The 19,385-nt window shown below is 45.7% G+C and overlaps 1 protein-coding gene across 6 annotated transcripts in view; it reads right to left on the reverse strand.

The window, feature by feature from the left end:
- Nucleotides 1–2,176: 2,176 nt before the first annotated feature.
- The window catches only part of DAPK1 (death-associated protein kinase 1), a 214,833-nt gene continuing 197,624 nt past the window's right edge, over nucleotides 2,177–19,385 (reverse strand). For 5 of the 6 annotated variants that reach the window (XM_011945873.1, XM_011945872.1, XM_011945871.1 and 2 more), the window contains 5 exons: nucleotides 13,588–13,785; nucleotides 12,008–12,146; nucleotides 10,536–10,656; nucleotides 7,595–7,783; nucleotides 2,177–4,681 (listed from right to left, as the gene is read on the reverse strand). In XM_011945873.1, the coding sequence (XP_011801263.1) occupies nucleotides 3,449–4,681; nucleotides 7,595–7,783; nucleotides 10,536–10,656; nucleotides 12,008–12,146; nucleotides 13,588–13,785 (1,880 nt within the window). In that variant the 3' untranslated portion in view covers nucleotides 2,177–3,448. The remainder of the gene's footprint in view (nucleotides 4,682–7,594; nucleotides 7,784–10,535; nucleotides 10,657–12,007; nucleotides 12,147–13,587; nucleotides 13,786–19,385) is intronic. The other variant, XM_011945870.1, reaches the window with a different exon arrangement.

The following is a 19,385-nucleotide window of genomic DNA, read 5'->3' on the forward strand; positions in this document are numbered from 1 at the left end:
GGTCTCGATCTCCTGACCTCGTGATCCGCCCGTCTCGGCCTCCCAAAGTGCTGGGATTACAGGCTTGAGCCACCGTGCCCGGCCCATCTTTTTACTCTTAATGAAAGCTTTCCACTTACTTCTAAGCTCAGATCCCCGCACTTCCCTCTTGGTTTTACAGCCCGGCTGTTATCTAGCTGTTGTTTATACGAGAACAGCCAGGCTGGGCCCCTCACTTTGGAGTGACTTTTCTGTGGTCACTCTATCAGGGCTCAGTAAGACCAGTGTGGGCTCTGAACAGCGACAGGGCCAAATGTAGTTTTATGATTTTCATGAATCCTGTAGTTGTCACCCTGACACCTTTCTATAAAAAAGACCAGCAAAATTTCCACTGAGTTCTGATTCCTTTTAGAAGGTGAAGGGGTTTACATTTTGGAATCCATTGCAACTCCCACAAATGCCTTCAAGCCCACATCATACCGGCTTTGGGTCCCTGGGATACTTTTGCCCACAATGGAGACCTCAGGCACCCCAAGGTGGCCCACGTTTGGACGTGGTATCCAGAGGCTGTTACACTATAGTAAAGAGGTGATGAGGAACGTAGTGCCTGAGTGCATTTCACAGCAACTCTTAAGAGACAGGGTCCCACGATTGGCTTTTCTGACTCCCAGAATTTGCACCTTTTGATTCTCACCGTGGACACAAGAGGTAAGGTATGGTCTTGTTTCCTCCCTCCTGCAGGGGACAGAGCCAGCTATGCAGTGGCCAGTTTCAGCCTGACCAGAGCTCCTGGTACAGAAGACCCCAAACTGCCCCCTGAAGAGTCCCAAGATGGGGCATTTCCCAAGATGGGGCAGTGAGTTGAATGATCCTTAAGCTCTTGACCTTTGGGTTGCAATGATTCCTGACTGTGGTCCCAACGTTTCAGGAGCCCGGGAACTCCACAATCATATGAACAGGTGCCTGTCCTACGACTTGCATAAAACAAAAGCACTGGCTGGGTATTGTGGCTCAGGCCTGTAATCCTGTCACTTTAGCAGGCAGAGGTGGGAGGATGGCTTGAGGCCAGAAGTTTGAGACCAGCTTGGGCAACATAGTGAGATCATCTCTTAAAAAAAAAAAAAAAAAAATTAGCCGGGCATGGTGGTGTGCACCTGTAGTCCTAGCTACTCAGGAGGTTGAGTCGGAAGGACTGCTGGAGCCCTGGACTTTGAAGCAACAGTGAGCTATGATCATGCCATTGCACCACAGCCTGGGTCACAGAAGCCAAGCCCTCTCTCTCTCCCTCTAAAAAAAAAAGAAAAGCATTAAGACTTTTACAGTAACTCAAATGTGTTTCCCCAGTATCCTCCCTCACCTTTCTTCTACTAACAGAACCCTGGTCTTGGGGAGAACTGCTCCTCCCGCAACAGCTCATTGGGTGATGAGGCCAATCCTAATAACTCTGTCTTTTCCAAATTTGCACAGGGATAGCTATGTGACCCAAGCTAATCCAATCAGAGTCCCACTCTGGGATTTTACATATAGATGCTGCAAGAGACAAATCCCTTCTCTCTGGTTTTTAGCTACCTGCTGCTACAGGAAACAGTCTTTTGAAGTAGGAGAGAGTGAGGTCAACACTCAGGAAGGAGCTGAGATAAGAAAAGGAGTTTCCACTCCTTAAGGTGACCACAATTTCCATTTCAGTCTCATCCTTTGTAGACACAGCTATGTCTAGTTTTAATTTTATTCATCAGAACTTCTTTTCTCATTATAAACATTAATCATGTTTATTGTGGACAACTTGCTTGAAACAAAAATGAACTGCAAATGTAAGAAAGGCATGAAGGTCTTTTTGCTGTAGGTTTTCTCTTCCTCCTGGTGTCATCCCCTTCATTTTTGTGTAGAAGTAGCAGAGCTTCCTCTGTTCCCCATTGCCAAAACTAAAAGAGGCAATTTGGTTTTTTTTGCTTCACCCAAGAAAAATCTAAGGGGCCTGTTTTATTTACAATGGGAAGAAATGTGAAAATTACCTGGGCTCTTTTCACTTTCCCACACCATTCCTAATTTTAGTAATAATCAGCATCGAAAAAACCCTGAGAGTTCGGGTGTAATGATTTTGTAGGTTTTGGACTGGGTTGCCCTGCTATGTGGGATGACAACAGTAAAAACACAACAAATAAAAAGAAATCCTTTTGAATTAAAGATCAACAAAACGAATGCAACGAGCAACAGTTTATTTATAAAAAAAAGAAAAAAACAAACAACTTTTTAACGACATTTTATAGATTAAGTAAAAATACCAGTATTAATATATATGTATATACATAGTGCATATATATATATACATATGATATAACATTACATGCTTCTCAGGACAGAAGAATTAGGACATGTTCCCTCATATCAATTTAAAACTCGATCACAATTTAAAATCATGGAAGAAAACTGGCTTCCTTTATTTTCTGCTTTTAGACTTCAAGTACAGGAAGTTACCAAACCAGGATCTAAATGTAGAAACCATCTGCTATGCACCAATTACAAGGGACCGCCGCCCACAAATGATGAGTCAGGGGTCTTCCGAATTCTTACACAGGTCTCTGTAACCCTACAACCGTGTCAACCTTCTACCTGAGATGAGAGGGAATGAGGAAGCGTGACAGTTTGTAGGTTTCATGTGGACGTTCACATTGACGTTGGAACAAAAGCAAACTGAAAAATGCCTTCCTAGAGCAACAACACTGATCATGAAATCACCCTGGAGGAGGATTCCTTTCTCCCCTTTCCTTGCCAAACACTACACAGAAACTGTCGGAAAACAAATACAAAACAAAACTCAGGGTGAAGCACCTCTGGCGATGATTAGCATACAGCAAGGGACAGAGAGGTAGCGTTTCCTTGGTGACAGCTCCTGGCTGACTCTGACGATTTCAAACACACCCTCTTCTGCAAAAGGCACTCACATATTGTCTGTTTATAAGTCATACAGTGGGATTCCGTACATGGGAGTTTCTCCTACAAATATAAAAGAGATAAGCTGAGGAAATGGTATAACAAAGAAAAGCGTATAAGAAATACATACACATTTTGGATAAATATGCACTTTTCTTTTTTAAAGGACAATCAACATAGTAGTTAAAAAAAAGTCATTGAAAAGTTAGGAATTCCAGCAAAATTATCGGTAAGAAGCAAGGTACTGGAGGATGAGAGATGGAGTCCAAAACACTGAGAGGAGGTACACTAGCTTTCTGAGTGGCCAAAGTAAAAGATGTGCTCTGCTCTGAAACTACAATGACCATCCACAGACAATGGAATGAGAGGGGGAGGGAGGTAGCGGCAGAGAAACAGGTCTAGCCGGAGGGAGGAGTGGCATCCCCCTGGCTATGGGCACAGGAAGAAACACCCTCAGCATCTCCAAAGGAAAGGATGGGCTACCTCACCCCCTTGCTTCTGCAGTCCAAACAGACCCTGCCCAAGCCAGAGGCTGTCCTCACCGGGACACAACAGAGCTAATGGAATTGTAAGAGGTGCCGCTGTTGCAGCTCGAGGCATAGGCCTCCTGGCCGTTGCCATCCAGGTTGATTTTGAACACGGAAGATGCCTTCAGCAAAAAGTCTGCAGCATCCCGGCGACCCAGCTCCCTCAGTTTGGACATGAGGGTGCCCACCGTGCTCTCAGGGTAGGCGGTCCATTCTCGCAGCAGCGCGTGGAGGGGGCTGGGGAGGAAATCCTTGGGAGCCCCGTTATTGGTGTTGTACTTTGCCACGAGGTCAGGGAGGCCCAAGTTCATGGCGAGAAGGCACCAGTCCTTCCCCAGGGGGTCGGGCGGGTCCAGCAGGCGACTCAGTTTCCTCCGAGTGAGGAGGTTCAGGTCTGACGCGTGGATGTCCATGCCGAGGCTGGCCTGCGAGTAGACATCGTGACACCCGAAGCACATGATGCTGCTGAAGCTCTCCTTGTACCCCCCCATGGTGTTGGTCAGTGAGGTTTCCTTCAGAGTCTGTGCCCGGAAGAAGTCCCGTGGCTGGTAGATCATGACAGGCTCGTGGTGCTCCCGCAGCTGCTGGGGGCTCAGGTAATGCTTCACGGTCAGGAGCCCCGGCAGCGTGGTGGCCATGACGTTCTCAATGGTGCTGCACACCGAATCCAGCAGCAGGCAGCACTTGATCTTTTCGGTCTCCAGGCCGCGGACCTGGACCTCAATGCCCTGGCCGTGGTTGACCAGCAGCACCAGCAGCTCGGCCCCACGATTAGCCAGCTTGCAGCCATTCACCCAGAGGCGGATGTCCGCATCGCCCTCCGTGCTTTGCTGGTGGATCCACCGGCACAGGTTCACCTGGACCTTGTGAAAGATGCCACACGGGAAGGGGGTGAGGTGCTCCACGGGCACGATGCGCACGCCACCATACACCATCACCTCGTCCTCCTCATCGGCCCAGGAGCGGTGCAGGCTGTCTGTCTTGATCAGGGCTGGGACGTCCACCATGGTCCCGCTGCTCAGGTCCCGGGCGCAGATGTCCATGGCATCGAGGATCTGCAGCAGCTCCTCCACGTCGCTGTCAGGCACCAGGCGCTGGATGTCCTCCACGGTGTAGCGGCCCCGGTAGTGGTGCAGCGCCCGCGGCGTCTCCACCGACAGCAACTTCCCCAGGACATTTGTGCAGAGCCAGCGGGGGTCCAGGAGCAGCACGTCCTGAACTGTTTCACTTTGCATGATGTTGATCTGCGGGGAGACAACAGAAAGTCACGCTTAGGGGCAGAGCCCTGGCCAGGTGCACCAGCCACCTGGAGCACAAAAGGGCCTGATCCCGGCAATAGAGGCTGAGCAGATGCTCTAAGCAGTGACCCGAGGCCATTCCACATGGATGCATCTCAAAAACCAAATACCGAGTGGAGAAAAGCAGCTTGAAAATGTCAGAATAGAGATTCTGAAAAACAACTCCCCTGGAGTTCAAAAAGGCCAGTGAAATGAAAGAAAAAAAAAAAGGGAGACAGCAACCAAATGCAATGAGTGATTTTAGACTGGATTCTGAATCCCAAAATAAGTACATACATAAAAATACCTTTAAAAGAAATTATTGGGACTAGTGGCAAATCCTTGTATGAAGATGATATATTCAATCATAGCACTGTATTAATGTTGTGTTTCTGGAATCATCAACTATATTGGGTTGTGTGGGAAAATATCCTTCTCCTTAGGAGATATAGGCTAAATTATTTAGGGAAGAAATGTATCATGTCTGCAAAATAAATAAGTAAATAAATGGAAAGGAAAGGAATCGAGCAAATGTAGCAAAATGTCACCAACTGATCGGCTTAAATGTAGTAGGCTGGGTACCGTGACTCATGCCTGTAATCACAGCACTTTGGGAGGCCGAGGCAGGTGGATCACTTGAGGTCAGGAGTTTGAGACCAGCCTGGCCAACATGGTAAAACCCCATCTCTTCTAAAAATACAAAACTTCTCTGGGCGTGGTGGCTTATATCTGTAATCACAGCTACTCAGGAGGCTGAGGCAGGAGAATCACTTGAATCCAGGAGGCGGAGGCTGCAGTGAGCCGAGATTTTGCCACTGCACTCCAGCCTGGGCAACAGAGTGAGACTCTATCTCGAAAAAAAAAATTAATTAATTAATTAAAAAAATAAATAAATGTAACGTATATGAGAGTTCATGGTACTATCCTTGCAACTTCTCTAAAGGCTTGAAAATTTTCAAAAAAGAGAACATTGTATTATTATACCATTATGTGAATGTTTAACACACACATAGAGAAGGCCTGGAGGGATCTGCTGCCATAGTTGGCCTCAGAGAAGGGGAGAGAGGAATAAGACCAGAGGTGATGGCCCAAGGGGACTTCAGCTTTTGGGTTGTGTTTACTTCTTAAAAAAATAAAAAAGGAAAAAAAAGTGACAAAAACCAGAAGGAACTTTCCCTTTATGGAACAGTTCTGCTTCCTCTCTCGGAGAGTGGCCGTCGCACTGGACTCCCTCACTTGGAGGCTCCGACTCCACCAGTGACCACACGGTACTTTCTTGCCCACAGTCTGGCTTAAACCTGAAAGATGCCCCCTGTCTATGAGTCTATTCAGAATTGAACCTAGGCTGAAAATTCCTGGAGGGCAGAGTCAGTATCGATCTAGTTCCTGATACAGCATTGGCTGGAATGCCATTTGCAGTTTGCTCCTAAACACTGCTCATCGCCTCAGGCTCAGGCTCAGGAAAGACAGTGTCCCACAGTGGAGGAGGGCAGGGAGCCAAGATAGTCAGCGGAATGCAGTGTGGGACCCTGGCCCAGAACACAGAGTCAGAAGGGCCACTGGGGAGTTCTGAAGATCTGCAGATTAGACATGGAAGGCAGGTCTAGAGGAGGCCCCGGGCCCATCAAAGTCAGGCCACACAATGTAGTTCCTGTGCTTAATGTCCCTCCTTCTTTACGTCTTCATTTATTGACTGAAGTCTCAAGGGCAAGCAGGGGTGTAATGACAAATAAAGGAGACTATATGCTATAATCTAGAAAGTTGCTGGTCTACTACTAGAAAGCAAGGGACTCCTGTGCCAGAGGAGTTTAGTATTAGAGTTGACACATTTTTTTATATCCAGCAGTATCTTTTCATCTAAGATGCAGTCCTTCACCTGTGCTCTTCCTTGGATTCAATCACTTTAAAGTATTCCTGGAGGTGTTGGCAGATTCGCTGGCTGTTTAGGAGTTTAAAGGCTGATGAAATTACTGCCAGGCGGCTCCAGTTTTCAAGATCGCTGGCTTGTGGATTCAGGTTTAGTTTCAAGAAAACATGAGTCATACAAACTGGCTATAGAGCCAGACCTGGCACCTGAGATTGGGGAGGCAAGCACCTGGCTTTTAATAATCTCAGAGCTGCTTTTAGTTGCAATATTCAGAACTGTTCTTCTTGGCCCACACTAGTTCATGCAGGCTCCCGATTTCACATGGTGGAGAAACGTGAAGGCATTGCACCCTTTCTGAGGACAGGCACATGATGCCATTAGAACAGGGTTTCCAAACCGCGCCCCGGTGCTGAACGTCACAGAATCAGAGCAAAGCCTCCTGTTCTCAATCATTTCTGCAGGGCATTGCCTGCTAGAGTTTTTTAATGTGCATCTCTAATTGTGATTCCTCTGTGTATCTGTGCACTAGAGTTCTCTGTCTTTGTGTCTCCAGACATCGTCTCCACAAGGATACCTTACTGCCTTTCTCAACTGTTTTCGCGCCCAGGAGATCTGTGTGGAGCTGGTAACTCCACGCTGAGAGAAAGCAGCCATCCTGAAGGCTGCCAGCAGTAGCAGGTTAAGCTCCCGGTGCCCAGGGGGAGTGAAGAGAGACCCAGTCACCCAGGGCAACGGGCACTGCACTCCCAAACGAACAGACTCTGGAAACAAAAGCAAAACACTGGAAACAAAAGCAAAACACAAGACAAAATGACAGCTCCTAGGGTAAGCCGAGAACTGCAGTTCAGAGCGTCACTTGAGGCTGTTTGTCACACGTCTGGAAATACTGTAGGTAGCCGGGCCATTTCCACACTGCTTCCCCAGGCTCACACCACCTCCAAGAGCTGGAATTTGGGGCAGGCTGAGTCCCTGGCACCTCTCACGGCCCCCTGCCTGGGCTCCCAGGGCCTCACCTCGCCTGTGCTGTGGAGCTGCTGAGCAATATGCCTGAGGTCCTCCTCGCTGGCCAGAGGGTTCAGCTGGTCCTGCACATCGTATACAAACTGCTGCAGCGACATCAGCTGGTTGGGTCCATTGAGCTTCCTCCAGGAAGGCAGCGTGGAGATGATTTTCTCACACAGGTGAGTCATGGGAGGGCAGACCTAGAAGGGGCACGGCGGGACAGGTTAACTCACCTGCAGCTGTGGGTGCTCTGAGCAGAGCCACAGTGGAAAGGACGCCTTTCATTCAGGCGCCTTGCATGTGATCTGATGAATGAGTGGGTTTGTTTCTGTTGTTGTTTATGTTTTTCTTCTTTTTTTTAGACTGGATCTCGTCATTGCCCAGGTTGGTCTCAAACCCCTGGGCTCAAGTAATCCTCTCGTCTCAGTCTTCCGAGTAGCTCTGACTACAGGTACACACCACTGTGTCCAGCTAGTTAGTGCTTTTTGGGTTGAGTGCTGGGGCGGTTGTTTTTTAGACTTGCCTTGAAGCCTAATCTATTGAGCAACTATAAAGTTTTATAAAGGCTCTTTTGTTCATGTTAAATAGATTTTGAGTCTTCCAGGAATGTTTTTGGAACTGTGGACTCAGTCACTCAATCAACTAATGTTCACCAGCTCCTAATGTTTCACTCCCTCATTTCTTCCTCCCTCCCGCCTTTCTTCCCTCGCTCTCTCTCCCTCTTGTGACTGTTTCACTCAGGCAATGATCATTTTGTGAACAGAGGAAAAGAGAATGAGTATCATCATCAATATTAGAGTGAGTGTTTACCAGTAAATGAGGCATTCATGGGGGACTGTTGCTGAAATAGTGCTTCCAATTAGACCCATTCTTGGTATATAGGCTGAAGTGGATTTTTAACCTTTTAACTTGGTTAATTAAACCAGCCTGTGTTACAGACTCATGTAATCCACATACCTCTGAATTAGAAACCACACAAGCCACAGGCTGCACTGTGCCGTTAATTCCACACTCCCCTCTCAAATTCTTTTATGTCAGCTAAATTCCACTCTGCATTCAAAAACAAAATTCTCAGGGGTGAGTGCAGTTGACATGGTGGGCTCCACCTGCCTGAGCTCAGCAGTTTGGGGACTGGGGAGGGGGGATTGTCTGAGAAGCAGCAGATCATGCCAGAGCCCAGCTCAAAAATCTCCAGGGATTCCCTCCTGCCTCAGGAATGCAGCCCCAATCCAGACCTGGTGGGGAAGCGCTGGGGCCTCACAGATCACTGTTAGTTCCCAGATCACCGCCCCGGTTTCTGTGACAAACTCCTCCCAGGCCTCACCGGACTACTCCCTATCTTCTGATGATGCCACAATGGGGATGCCCCAAAGAGGATATCTGGTGTGAAGGGCAGGGTTTTCTGGAGACAGGAAAGGGTTTCCCGAGAATTCTGCAAGCATATCTGGAACCCGAATCTGGTGTGGAAAGCACAGCATTTTCCTATTAGCAAAGCAGTTTTTTTAAAAAAAAGAGAGATAGAGAGATACACCCAGAGGCAGCTTCAAAGGTAAGAGAGAGAGAGACAGGCATCTGCCCACGTTTGCCCTCAGGCCTGGGCAGCAGGAAGAGTCCAGAGCGAATGCCACCACTCCTCCACTGGGATGCTTGCCCCTTTCTTACCAATTCTGGAGAGCTTTTTGAGCATTATGATGTGACCTTTTATCTGTCCAATGCATTGAGAAGGCTTTTTCCAAGCCTATTTCACCTTTCAGCTTTGTTTACTTGTTTGCCAGAAAAAAATTTTTTAAATTTTTAGATTTTCAAATAGATGTATTTTCTTTTAAAATTTCCAGGGTTTTAGGTCTTAACAGGTTTCCTCAGTCCCTAGTTATTTTGAAAATACATTCTCCACAATTTCTATTCAAGATATTTATTGTTTTATGTTTTTACATTTAAAAGTTTTAGTCCATTTATTTTTGGACTTTGTAGGGTGTAGGAATCCAACTTTATTTCCTTCCAGACAAATAGCCGTTTGTGCCAGGTTCATTTATTAAATAATCTTTATCCCATTAAATTCAAATAACATATTTATTTTCCATTACATTTCTAAAGATATTATGATTTACTTCTACACTCTCTAAGTTTTTCCTCCTATTTAACTGTATTGATTATCAGGGGCTTTATAATATGTTCAATTAATTTCTCCATGGAAATTTTAAGATAAAAATCCCAATCCCCTCAACCCATTCAGATGCTAACTGAAACTGTATTACATTTATATAACTAGTGAAAAATAAAATATTCAGTCATATCTTGCAATCCAAGAATGCAGTCTCGTTCCCTTTGTTCATTTATTCTTTTCTGTCTTTCAAAAAAGTTTGTGACTGTTTTTCTACTTTTCTGAATTTTTTAAATATTCCACAATAAGTCACTTTTGAAATTTTTTTTTTTGTTTGTTTAATTGGCCAGACATGGTGGCTTACACCTGAGCCAGGAATTTGAGACCAGCCTGGGCAACACAGTGAGACCCTGTCTCTACCAAAAATCAAAAAAATTAGCCAGACATGGTGGTGCGTGCCTATGGTCCTAGATACTTGGGAGCTGAGGCAGGCGGACTGCTTGAGGCCCGGAGTTCAAGGCTACAGTGAGCTATGATCACACCACCGTACTCCAGCCTGGATGCCAGTGTGAGATCTTGTCTCTGAAAACATAAAATAAGTATTTTTAAAGAAACCAATAACTTGGTAAGAATTTCATAAAATTGAAGTGGTCCACCTTTGCCCGTAATACCCCTTCATCTCCCATCATCTCCTTGTTTCTCTATTCTTCTTTTATTTTCCCAGAGCACTAGGAATAAAAACATGTCCAGGCAGACACCTCTTACTGGGTCCTATTATGAAACAGTTCCCTGAAACTGAAGGCAAACCAGGAAGTACAAAGGGGTCCAGGCCCTCTCTAGGGTGTACTTACTGAAACAATCTGGCTTCGTATTTCTTGCAGATGATTTCGCAGTACCTTCATGTCCTTTGACCCAGACGCCCCAGCATCCAGAACAAACAGCTTATTTGAAATGTGAAGATCATTTCCAAACCTAAGGGAAGAGCAGCAGCCTCCTCAGCAGTGACTCAATCTCCCCAGGCCTTTCCATGGAGGAGCCAGGCTCCTACTGGCTCAAGAGGCTGGTAGGAGGCAAGGAAAGTCCTGGTGTCCTTGCAAAGGCCCCTCCCATCCCTGCTGTTGGTGAGCTCTGCCTCGTCACAGTGGGCGCAGAGACTTGGGGAAATTGGCATACACTCAGAGCCACAGGAGCGGGAGCTTCAGGTTTGCACGAAGCAGCAGGAACACAGCATGGAAAGATGTCAGCTTCTCCCGAGGCAGGAAAGGTGAGGCCTAATGCTCGCACCTCACAAGTGAGGACAAGAGATACTGTGGAAAGTGGAGGGACTAAGAATAGAGGTGTGAATGCAAAAGCTACAACACTGACCTAAAAATATTAATAGAAGCCCCATTTTTATATCTGACAACAGATATAGTGTCTCAAGACAATAAATAAGTGTCTCAAGTTGATAATGCAAGATCAGAGATACTAGTATATTATATAAAGCTGCAGGTTCAAACTTTTTCGATAGACTCTAAGTAAAAACATATTTTACATCATAATCCTATCCATACCCATACTCATCAGTGAAACAAACGTCTTACAAAATAATACCTGACTTGAAAAGTACTCTGATCTATCCTAGCCTAGCCTAGCCTATCCTGTCCTGTCCTGTCCTGCCCTGCCCTATCCTATCGTATCCCATTGCATTCATCCCATTTTAAAAAGAATTGGCCATGACTTCCTAAATGAATTTGAAGACTCACTAGTAGGTTGCAAGTTATATTGTAAGATACACTGATTAGTGTTTCTGAACACTGAATACTGCGTACTGAAATCTAAAGAGCTAAACGAAGTCACCTCCGGGCAGTGTTGCTGGGAGGTAGGAAGAAGGGGAAAGACGGCTGCCTTTCATCACGTGCTCTTCATTTGTATTTGATTTATTATGTGGATTCGTTGTTTTAATAAAAATGAAAAATAATGGTTGTGCATCCCTAATCCAGAAATCTGAAATGTTCCAAAATCCAAAAACTTTTTGGGCAAAGACAAGACGTGCAAAGGAAATGGTTATTAGAGCATTTCAGATTTAGAATTTTTGAATTAGGATGTTCAACCACTATATATACGTAAATATATTAAAATCCAAACAAATATGAAATCAGAAACACTTCTAAAGCCAATCATTTCCAATAAAGGATACACAACCTGTACAAGAACGGAGTCCACCAAGAAAGAATGACTTTTAAAACCTTTCTCTGGTTCCTCTGTACTTTTCACACCTCTGCTTCAGTTCTCAGGGAGAGGAGGCTATCCATGAGCTGGAGACTGGATGGCTGCCCCTCACCTGTTCCTAATCTCTTTCAGCAACGATGTGTCTTTGTCATATCCAAACTCGCCTCCAGCCGGTCGAGGAACATTCATGATGTCAGCATGGGTGGCCACCAGGACAACTTGGAGTGGGTTCTTCAGCTTGCCACCGAAGGCTGGGGACAGAGAGGGAACTGCTTCAGGGCGTGGGTCCTCCTACCTGGCTGCCTCTCCTGCCCAGGTGAGGGGGGTGCGTTGGCCTCATGCCCAGGCCGACTCTCCAGGTACAAGTGCAACCTGCCACAGACATGAAGGCCCCATGCCCGCTGCACACTGTGACCCTAGAAGGCCCCAGCCTGGCCAACGACAGGATGAGCCCATCTCCTAGGCCACAAGGAAGGTTGCTCAAAGTGGACCAGAATGACAAAGACAGTTTCTCAGTCTCCAAATAGCCCCTACTTACAAGGAGAGGGAAAATTTAACCTCTGACAAGGGGGAGGCCACTTACAAGACCAAAGAGAGACCTCAGAGTGCAGCAACACCACAGAGATGGGTGAGAGACACAAACCTGCAAGTCACACAAACAGCCTCTCACATAGGGGAGTGTTTACAACAAATGAAAAAAAGGAGAAAGAAAGAGGCAAAACTAGCAGTACGCAGAGGGGTATGAAGCCCAATTCCTTGTATTATTATATGCTTTTCTGGAAAACAAAATTGCTGAGTGTTGCATTTCACCAGGGAAGGCTGCTTCTCTTGTGGGCAAAGACCAAAAGAAGTTTACTTCATGTTATCCTCTCCTCTGGGAATAAAGTTAACACATTTAGTCAACATGTTCCCTTTCTTCATTTCTCTCTTTTTTTTTTTTGAGACAGGGTCTCACTGTGTCAACCCAGGCTAAGTGCAGTGGCACGATCTTGCCTCACTGCAGCCTCAACCTCCCAGGTTCAAGCAGTCCTCCTGCCTCAGCCCCCCAAGTAGCTGGGACTACAGGCACACACCACCACACCTGGCTAAGTTTTTGTATGTTTTGTAGAGATGAGGTTTTGCCATGTTAGCCAGGCTGGTCTTGAACTCCTGAGCTCAAGCCATTCGCCCCCTCCTCGGCTTCCCATAGTGCTAGGATTACAGGCGTGAACCACTGCACCCAGCCTCTTTCTTCATTTCTTAGTGGAATTACAGGATGAAGAAGAGCTCATTCTGCTGACTAATTCTGTACCCTTTAAGTAAAGATGCAGTAGCTATCCAAGCAGGGATTCCATTTTGCACCCAACATACAATGACCATGGCTCTCAAGTGTAGAAAGAAAGTGAGAAATGCCTTTCAAAGGATTGTTCAGAAATGGGCCTTTGAGGCAGGAATATGCAATTGTGAAACAAAAACTCCCCGCACAACACCACGAACACCTGAGCCCCAGGAATCTTCTCAGAGTGGACGTCTCTTAGCAGGAAGGAGAGAGGAAGGTGGCTCAGCTGTTAGCCACAAACAGTGGGATCTGCTCACGGCCTGGTGCAAGGCCAGCAGCAGCAGTGGCAGGAGCAGAGCAGGAGCCTGGAAGGAGGAGGTGATTCCTGGCCAACCACAGGTGGGACATCACTGGCCCGCAGGGACTTAGCTCACCTATGGGTTCTTCAACTGGGACAAGGGACTTCAGGAAACTGAGCCAGAAAATCACTTGGTTCAGCTGGATCTCATAGGGCTCTTCTAGACTAAAGACAACAACATGGATTGATGTGGGATCATTTGCAGCAAAATAGTCGTAACAGCAGAAATACACAGGATTTCCAGAGAACTCCCACACGCTGAAATCGCCAACTCCTACAGAAAAAGAAAAATGATAACAATCGTGAAACACCACTAACTAAATTTCAATCACAATTTCTCTTAGCATTCCAAAGATTCGAAGTAGGCATAGTGATACTTATGGCATTCTTCTGTACGTGTATACATCTTGTTATGGCTTGGGTATGGTTTTTCCCCGCTAAAACTCACGTTGAAATCACTGATGCTCAGTGAGGTGATGATGCTCAGTGAGGTGAAGCCTGGTGGGAGGTGTTTGGGTCCTAAGGGCAAATCCCTCCCAAATGGCTTGGTGCTGGTGAGAATGAGTGAGTGTGTTCTTGCTCTCGTGAGAATGGATTAGCTCTCGTGGGAATAGATTAAGTCCTGAGAACGTGGGTTGATGTAAAGCAGGTTTCTGTCCCTTCCTATGTGTCCACTTCCCCTTTGACCTTCTGCCACGTTTAGACCCAGCTCGAAAGCTCTCACCAGAAGCAAAGCAGATGCTGGTGCCATGTGTCTTGAACTTCCCAGTCTGCAGAGCCATGAGCTAAATGAACCTCTTTTCTTATCAATTACTCTGTCTTGAGTATTCTGTTACAGCAACACAAAATGAACTAAGACACACATCTACTGAAGTCCAGATCGACTTGTGTCACGCTTACATATCTATAGCATGTATATCCATGTCTGTTTCTCTACTTATGTCTACACCTGCTTAACTCTTTCCCTAAGTACCTTCACTATTATTTGTGTATCTATCTATCTATCTATCCATCCATCCCATGACTACTTCTAATACCCTGGAGTGCTACACACACACACACACAAATAACATGCATGTACACATATATGTGCATACCTGGGTGCTTACATGGAAATGTGTGTGTGTCTGTGTGTGTGTATATACATATATATTTTGTATTACTCCCCCTCAAATATTGGTATATTAAAAAAAAAGAGAGAACCACCTAGGGAAAAAACAAAGATCCACCAAGTCATATTATGCAGAAGTGTGAACACCACATCCATAACGACACAGCTGTAGCCTCATATATCCTTAATACAGACACTCCACCTTTACTTGCAGAATTTACTCCTGACAAGGAAGGAGCCAGGGACAAACTGCCCACTTTAGGTTCGTGATTCCCAAACTCACAAAGTCCCACAGAGGATTAAATGAGAGAAGGTGGGTGAAAAGACTTTGTGTCCTGAATAAGCATACATGAATTTTGGAACATGCCAGGGTATAGGATATTGAATGTAACAGTGACTATGAAAAGTCACCTGAATTTGGCTCAACAGAGACTGACTTGGCCAGGTAAGTGAGGGCCCTGTCCAAGCTGCTCAGAAGCAGCAATAAGCATGCACAGATGTGAGAACAGGGACAGACTTGGCCAGGTGAGCCGGCTCCCAGGACTCCTGGAACCTCCAATGAACCTGAGATGCCCTCCTCTACACTGCCACATCCTGCCAGGACTGTGGCCGCCCACCACTGGCCTCTGGGGCCTGGCGGGACCACTTCCACCACAGGATTTGAAGGCTCTCTTCACCTAGTTTACCCCTCAGTGCTTACTCTGTACCCGAAATCCTGCAGTCAGGACGCAGTCTGAGATCTAAAGGGTTTTTCTCAGCCTTGTAGTGAAGGAGGAGGGACCACCCTCCAAAGCTGGCTGCGGCCAAGTGTGGAAAGTTCTGGTACCCAGAAATTGGCTCTGGGAGTGTGGGGTCCTGATGTGGGTTGGGGCTGGGGCTGTGAGAGAGCAGATGGGAGCAGGGCCTGGGGTCCCAAGACAAGCTTCTCTTCTCTTTGTGCTGCCACAGCCAGTTCTGTCTGGGGAGCTCGGAGGAAGTTCAACTTCTAAGAGAGCAAAATGCGCCGGGCGCGGTGGCTCACGCCTGTAATCCCAGCACTTTGGGAGGCCGAGGCAGGCAGATCATGAGGTCAGGAGATCGAGACCATCCTGGCTCACACGGTGAAACCCTGTCTCTACTAAATATACAAAAAATTAGCCGGGCGTGGTGGCGGGCACCTGTAGTCCCAGCTACTCGGGAGGCTGAGGCAGGAGAATGGTGTGAACCAGGGAAGCAGAGCTTGCAGTGAGCTGAGATTGCACCACCACACTCCAGCCTGGGCGACACAGCGAGACTCCATCTCAAAAAAAAAAAGAGCAAAATGCACACAGACCATGAACTCCCGCAATTTTTGCCCCCCGGTACAGGGGGACCCTCCACCCCAGTGGGCCTGGAGATGAGCCAAGGGAGCTGCCTGGAGACTGCATAATGGCACTGCTCCAGAGAGGGCACTCAGGCTGGCTCCCATGCACTCTCTGAGTCCTAAGCAGCTAACTGCGGCACCATTTGTATGTTCCAAACACCCCTAGACTGCATCCTGCTCTGTAGTCCAATGGCCTTGGCATCACCCCAGCCCTAGAGTCCCACTGACATCTCTGTCTGCAGCCACCACCTTGGCTGGCAGCTGCCACCAAGGTCTAGGCATGAGCCATTGACAGAGACCCCACTATCCCTAGCAGAGCAGTGGCTGTGCATTTTCATGTGCCCTAAGGGCGGAATCCCCTGTCTGCAGCCACTGCTGCTGTGTCTACCGGGTCTGAAGTATGTGCAAATCACACCCTCCCCAGCTGGCTGCATATGGCTGATGACACTGAAAGCAGGACCACTCTTCCCAGTAGCAGAGTCACAGTGCAGCCACTGCCGCCCTGACTCAAGCATTTTGCCAGGGGCTGGGGATCACACGCACCACCAGCGGACCTGAGGACAGGCCTGCTGAGCTGGACTCCACGATCCCCTAAGAGCCTGAGTATGCTGTCTGGGGGCCTGGGGATCACCCAGCCCAGTCCACCACCGCGGGCACCTGAGCACTCCTCTCAGTGGCCCGAGGTCACGCCCAGCCAACCTACCACTTCATCACAGCTGGCACCCACCTGTATGTGCCACCTGCAGGGCTAGGTACTGGCCTGCCTAGCCCATTGCAGCCACTGCCAACATCAGCACAGATTGCTTGTGAGTCAGAGGGTTGTCTCACTACGACTACTGCCATCACTCACACCACTCCTGCTGCCCAGGGAACTGAGAACCTGACTACCCACCTGGCCCACTGCTACTCCCAGTCCACTGCTACCCACCTGGCCCACTACCTGGCCTACTGCTACTACTACCAGAACTTGAGCAAGCTGCCTGGAGGCCCACGAATCAACCTACCTGGACCCACTAGTATCAGTGCCAGCATATACCACCTTGGGGCCCAAGGACAGGCATGCTCAGCCCACCACTGCCACCACTAGGTTCTGAGGACTGGCCTACATGGTATCCCCATCTCCAGAAAAACTTTACCACAGCCTCTACTAACAACCATACCCTAAGTCACTGAGAAAATTAGACACCACTGGAGCTATTTACAACTGAAAAAAGAATCATATGGCCACTATGCTACTGCATGCACCCGGAATCAAAGCCAAAGGGCCCTACTCAACCAACACCATAGACGCATCTTCAGGAAAATGCCCTCCCCTATGAAAGCAAGTTCAACAAGTTCAAAGAAGTGACTGTTATACCAGATGCACAGATACCAATGTAAGGACACAAGAAACATGAAAAAGCAAGTAAATATTATACCTCCAAAAGAGCACAATAACTCTCCAGCAACAGATTCTAATGAAAAATAAACCTATGCAATCTAAAAAACGTATTCAAAATCATGACATTAAACAAGTTCAGTGAGGTACAAGAAAATCCAGAAAAACAATACAAAGAAGTCAGAAAAACAACTCAGAATATTAATGAGAAGTTTACCAAAGAATCAAAATAGATATTCTAGAATTGAAGAACTTCTTGAATAAAATAGAAAATTTATTCAAAAGCTACAACAATAGACTAGATCAAGCAGAAGAATTTCAGAAATTGAAGATAGGTCTTTTGTAATAACCCAATCAGACAACATTCAAAAAATAAAAAAATAAATAAACAAAGCTCTTGTGACATATGGGAGACCATAAAGCAATCAAATATTCAAATTTTTGGTGTCCCAAAGGTAAAGAGAAACTGAAGGAGGTAAAAAATCTATTTATTAAAATAACTGTTAAAAACTTTCCAGGTTTGGCAAGAGATTTGGAAATCCAGATGCAGGAAGCTGGAGAGATCTCCAAATAGATACAATTGAAAAAATGTCCTCTCCATGGCACATTAGAGTCCAATTGTCAAAAGTCAAAGACAAAGGGAAGTCTGAAAACAGAAAAAAAAAAAAAAGAACAATCTAGTCACTTACAAGGGAACGCTCATCAGACTCACAGCAGATTTCTCAGCAGAAATTCTACTGGCCAGGAAAGAATGAAATGCTATACTCAAAGAGCTCAAAGATGAAAATTGTCAGCCAAGGATACTACACTCAGCAAAGTTATGCTTCATAAGTGAAGGACAAATAAAGTCTTCCCCAAACAAGAAAAGCTGGAGGAATTGATCACCACTAGATCAAATCCACAAACAATGCTTAAGGGAGTTCTACACCTGGAAGTGAAAGGACAAGTCTTCCATCATGAAAACACATGAAAGCATATATCCACTGGTAGAGAGCAAACATATTAAGGAAGAGAAAGGACTCAAATATTACAACTACAGAAAGCCACCAAACCACAATGATAATGAAGGAGAAATAAAGGAATAAAAAATACACAAAACAACAAAAAATCAATTAATAAAATGACAGGAATAAATCCTCACATATTAATAATAACCTTGAATGTATATGGATTAATTTTCCACCTAAAAGATACAGACTGGCTGTTTGACTAACAAAACATGGCCCAGCTATATGCTGCTGACAAGAAATCCATTTTATCTACAAAGATACATATAGATTGAAAGTAAAGGGATACAAAAAGATATTCCATGAAAATGGAAACCGAAAGGGAGCAAAAGTTGCTGTACTTACAGCAGATAAAACAGACTTTAAGTCAAAAACAGTAAAACAAAAACAAAGAAGGTCATTATATAATACAAAAGGGATCAATTCAGCAAGAGGATATAACAATTCTAAACATACATGTATTCATCACCAGAGCACCTAGATATTTACAGTAAATGTTATTAGATCTATAAGGAAGAGACAGACTTCAATACAACAATATTTGGGTAATTCAACACCCCACTTTCAGCATTAGGCAGATTATATAGACAGAAAATTAACAAAGAAACAGTGAATTTAAACTGCATGTTAGCCCAAATGGACCTAATAGACATTTACAGAACATTTAATCCAACAGCTACAGAATATACATTCTTCTCATCAGCACACAGAACATTCTCCAGGATAGAACATATATCAGGACACACGAACAGTCTCAACAAATATTAAAAAAACTGAAATCATATCAAGTATCTCCTCAAACCACAATGCAGTAAAACTAGAAATTGATAACAAGAAGAACTTTGGAAATTGTACAAATACATGGAAACTAAACAACATGCTCCTGAATGACTACAGGGTCAAGAAAGAAATTAGGGCAGAAATTTAAAAAAATTCTTGAAACAAATGAAAATCAAAGCACAAGACCAAAACCTACAGCAAAAGCAGTGCTAAGAAGGAAGTTTATAACAATAAACACCTATATCAAAAAATCAGA

The sequence above is a fragment of the Colobus angolensis genome, unplaced genomic scaffold (assembly GCF_000951035.1).
Source record: "Colobus angolensis palliatus isolate OR3802 unplaced genomic scaffold, Cang.pa_1.0 Scaffold246, whole genome shotgun sequence".
Classification (NCBI taxonomy): domain Eukaryota; kingdom Metazoa; phylum Chordata; class Mammalia; order Primates; family Cercopithecidae; genus Colobus; species Colobus angolensis.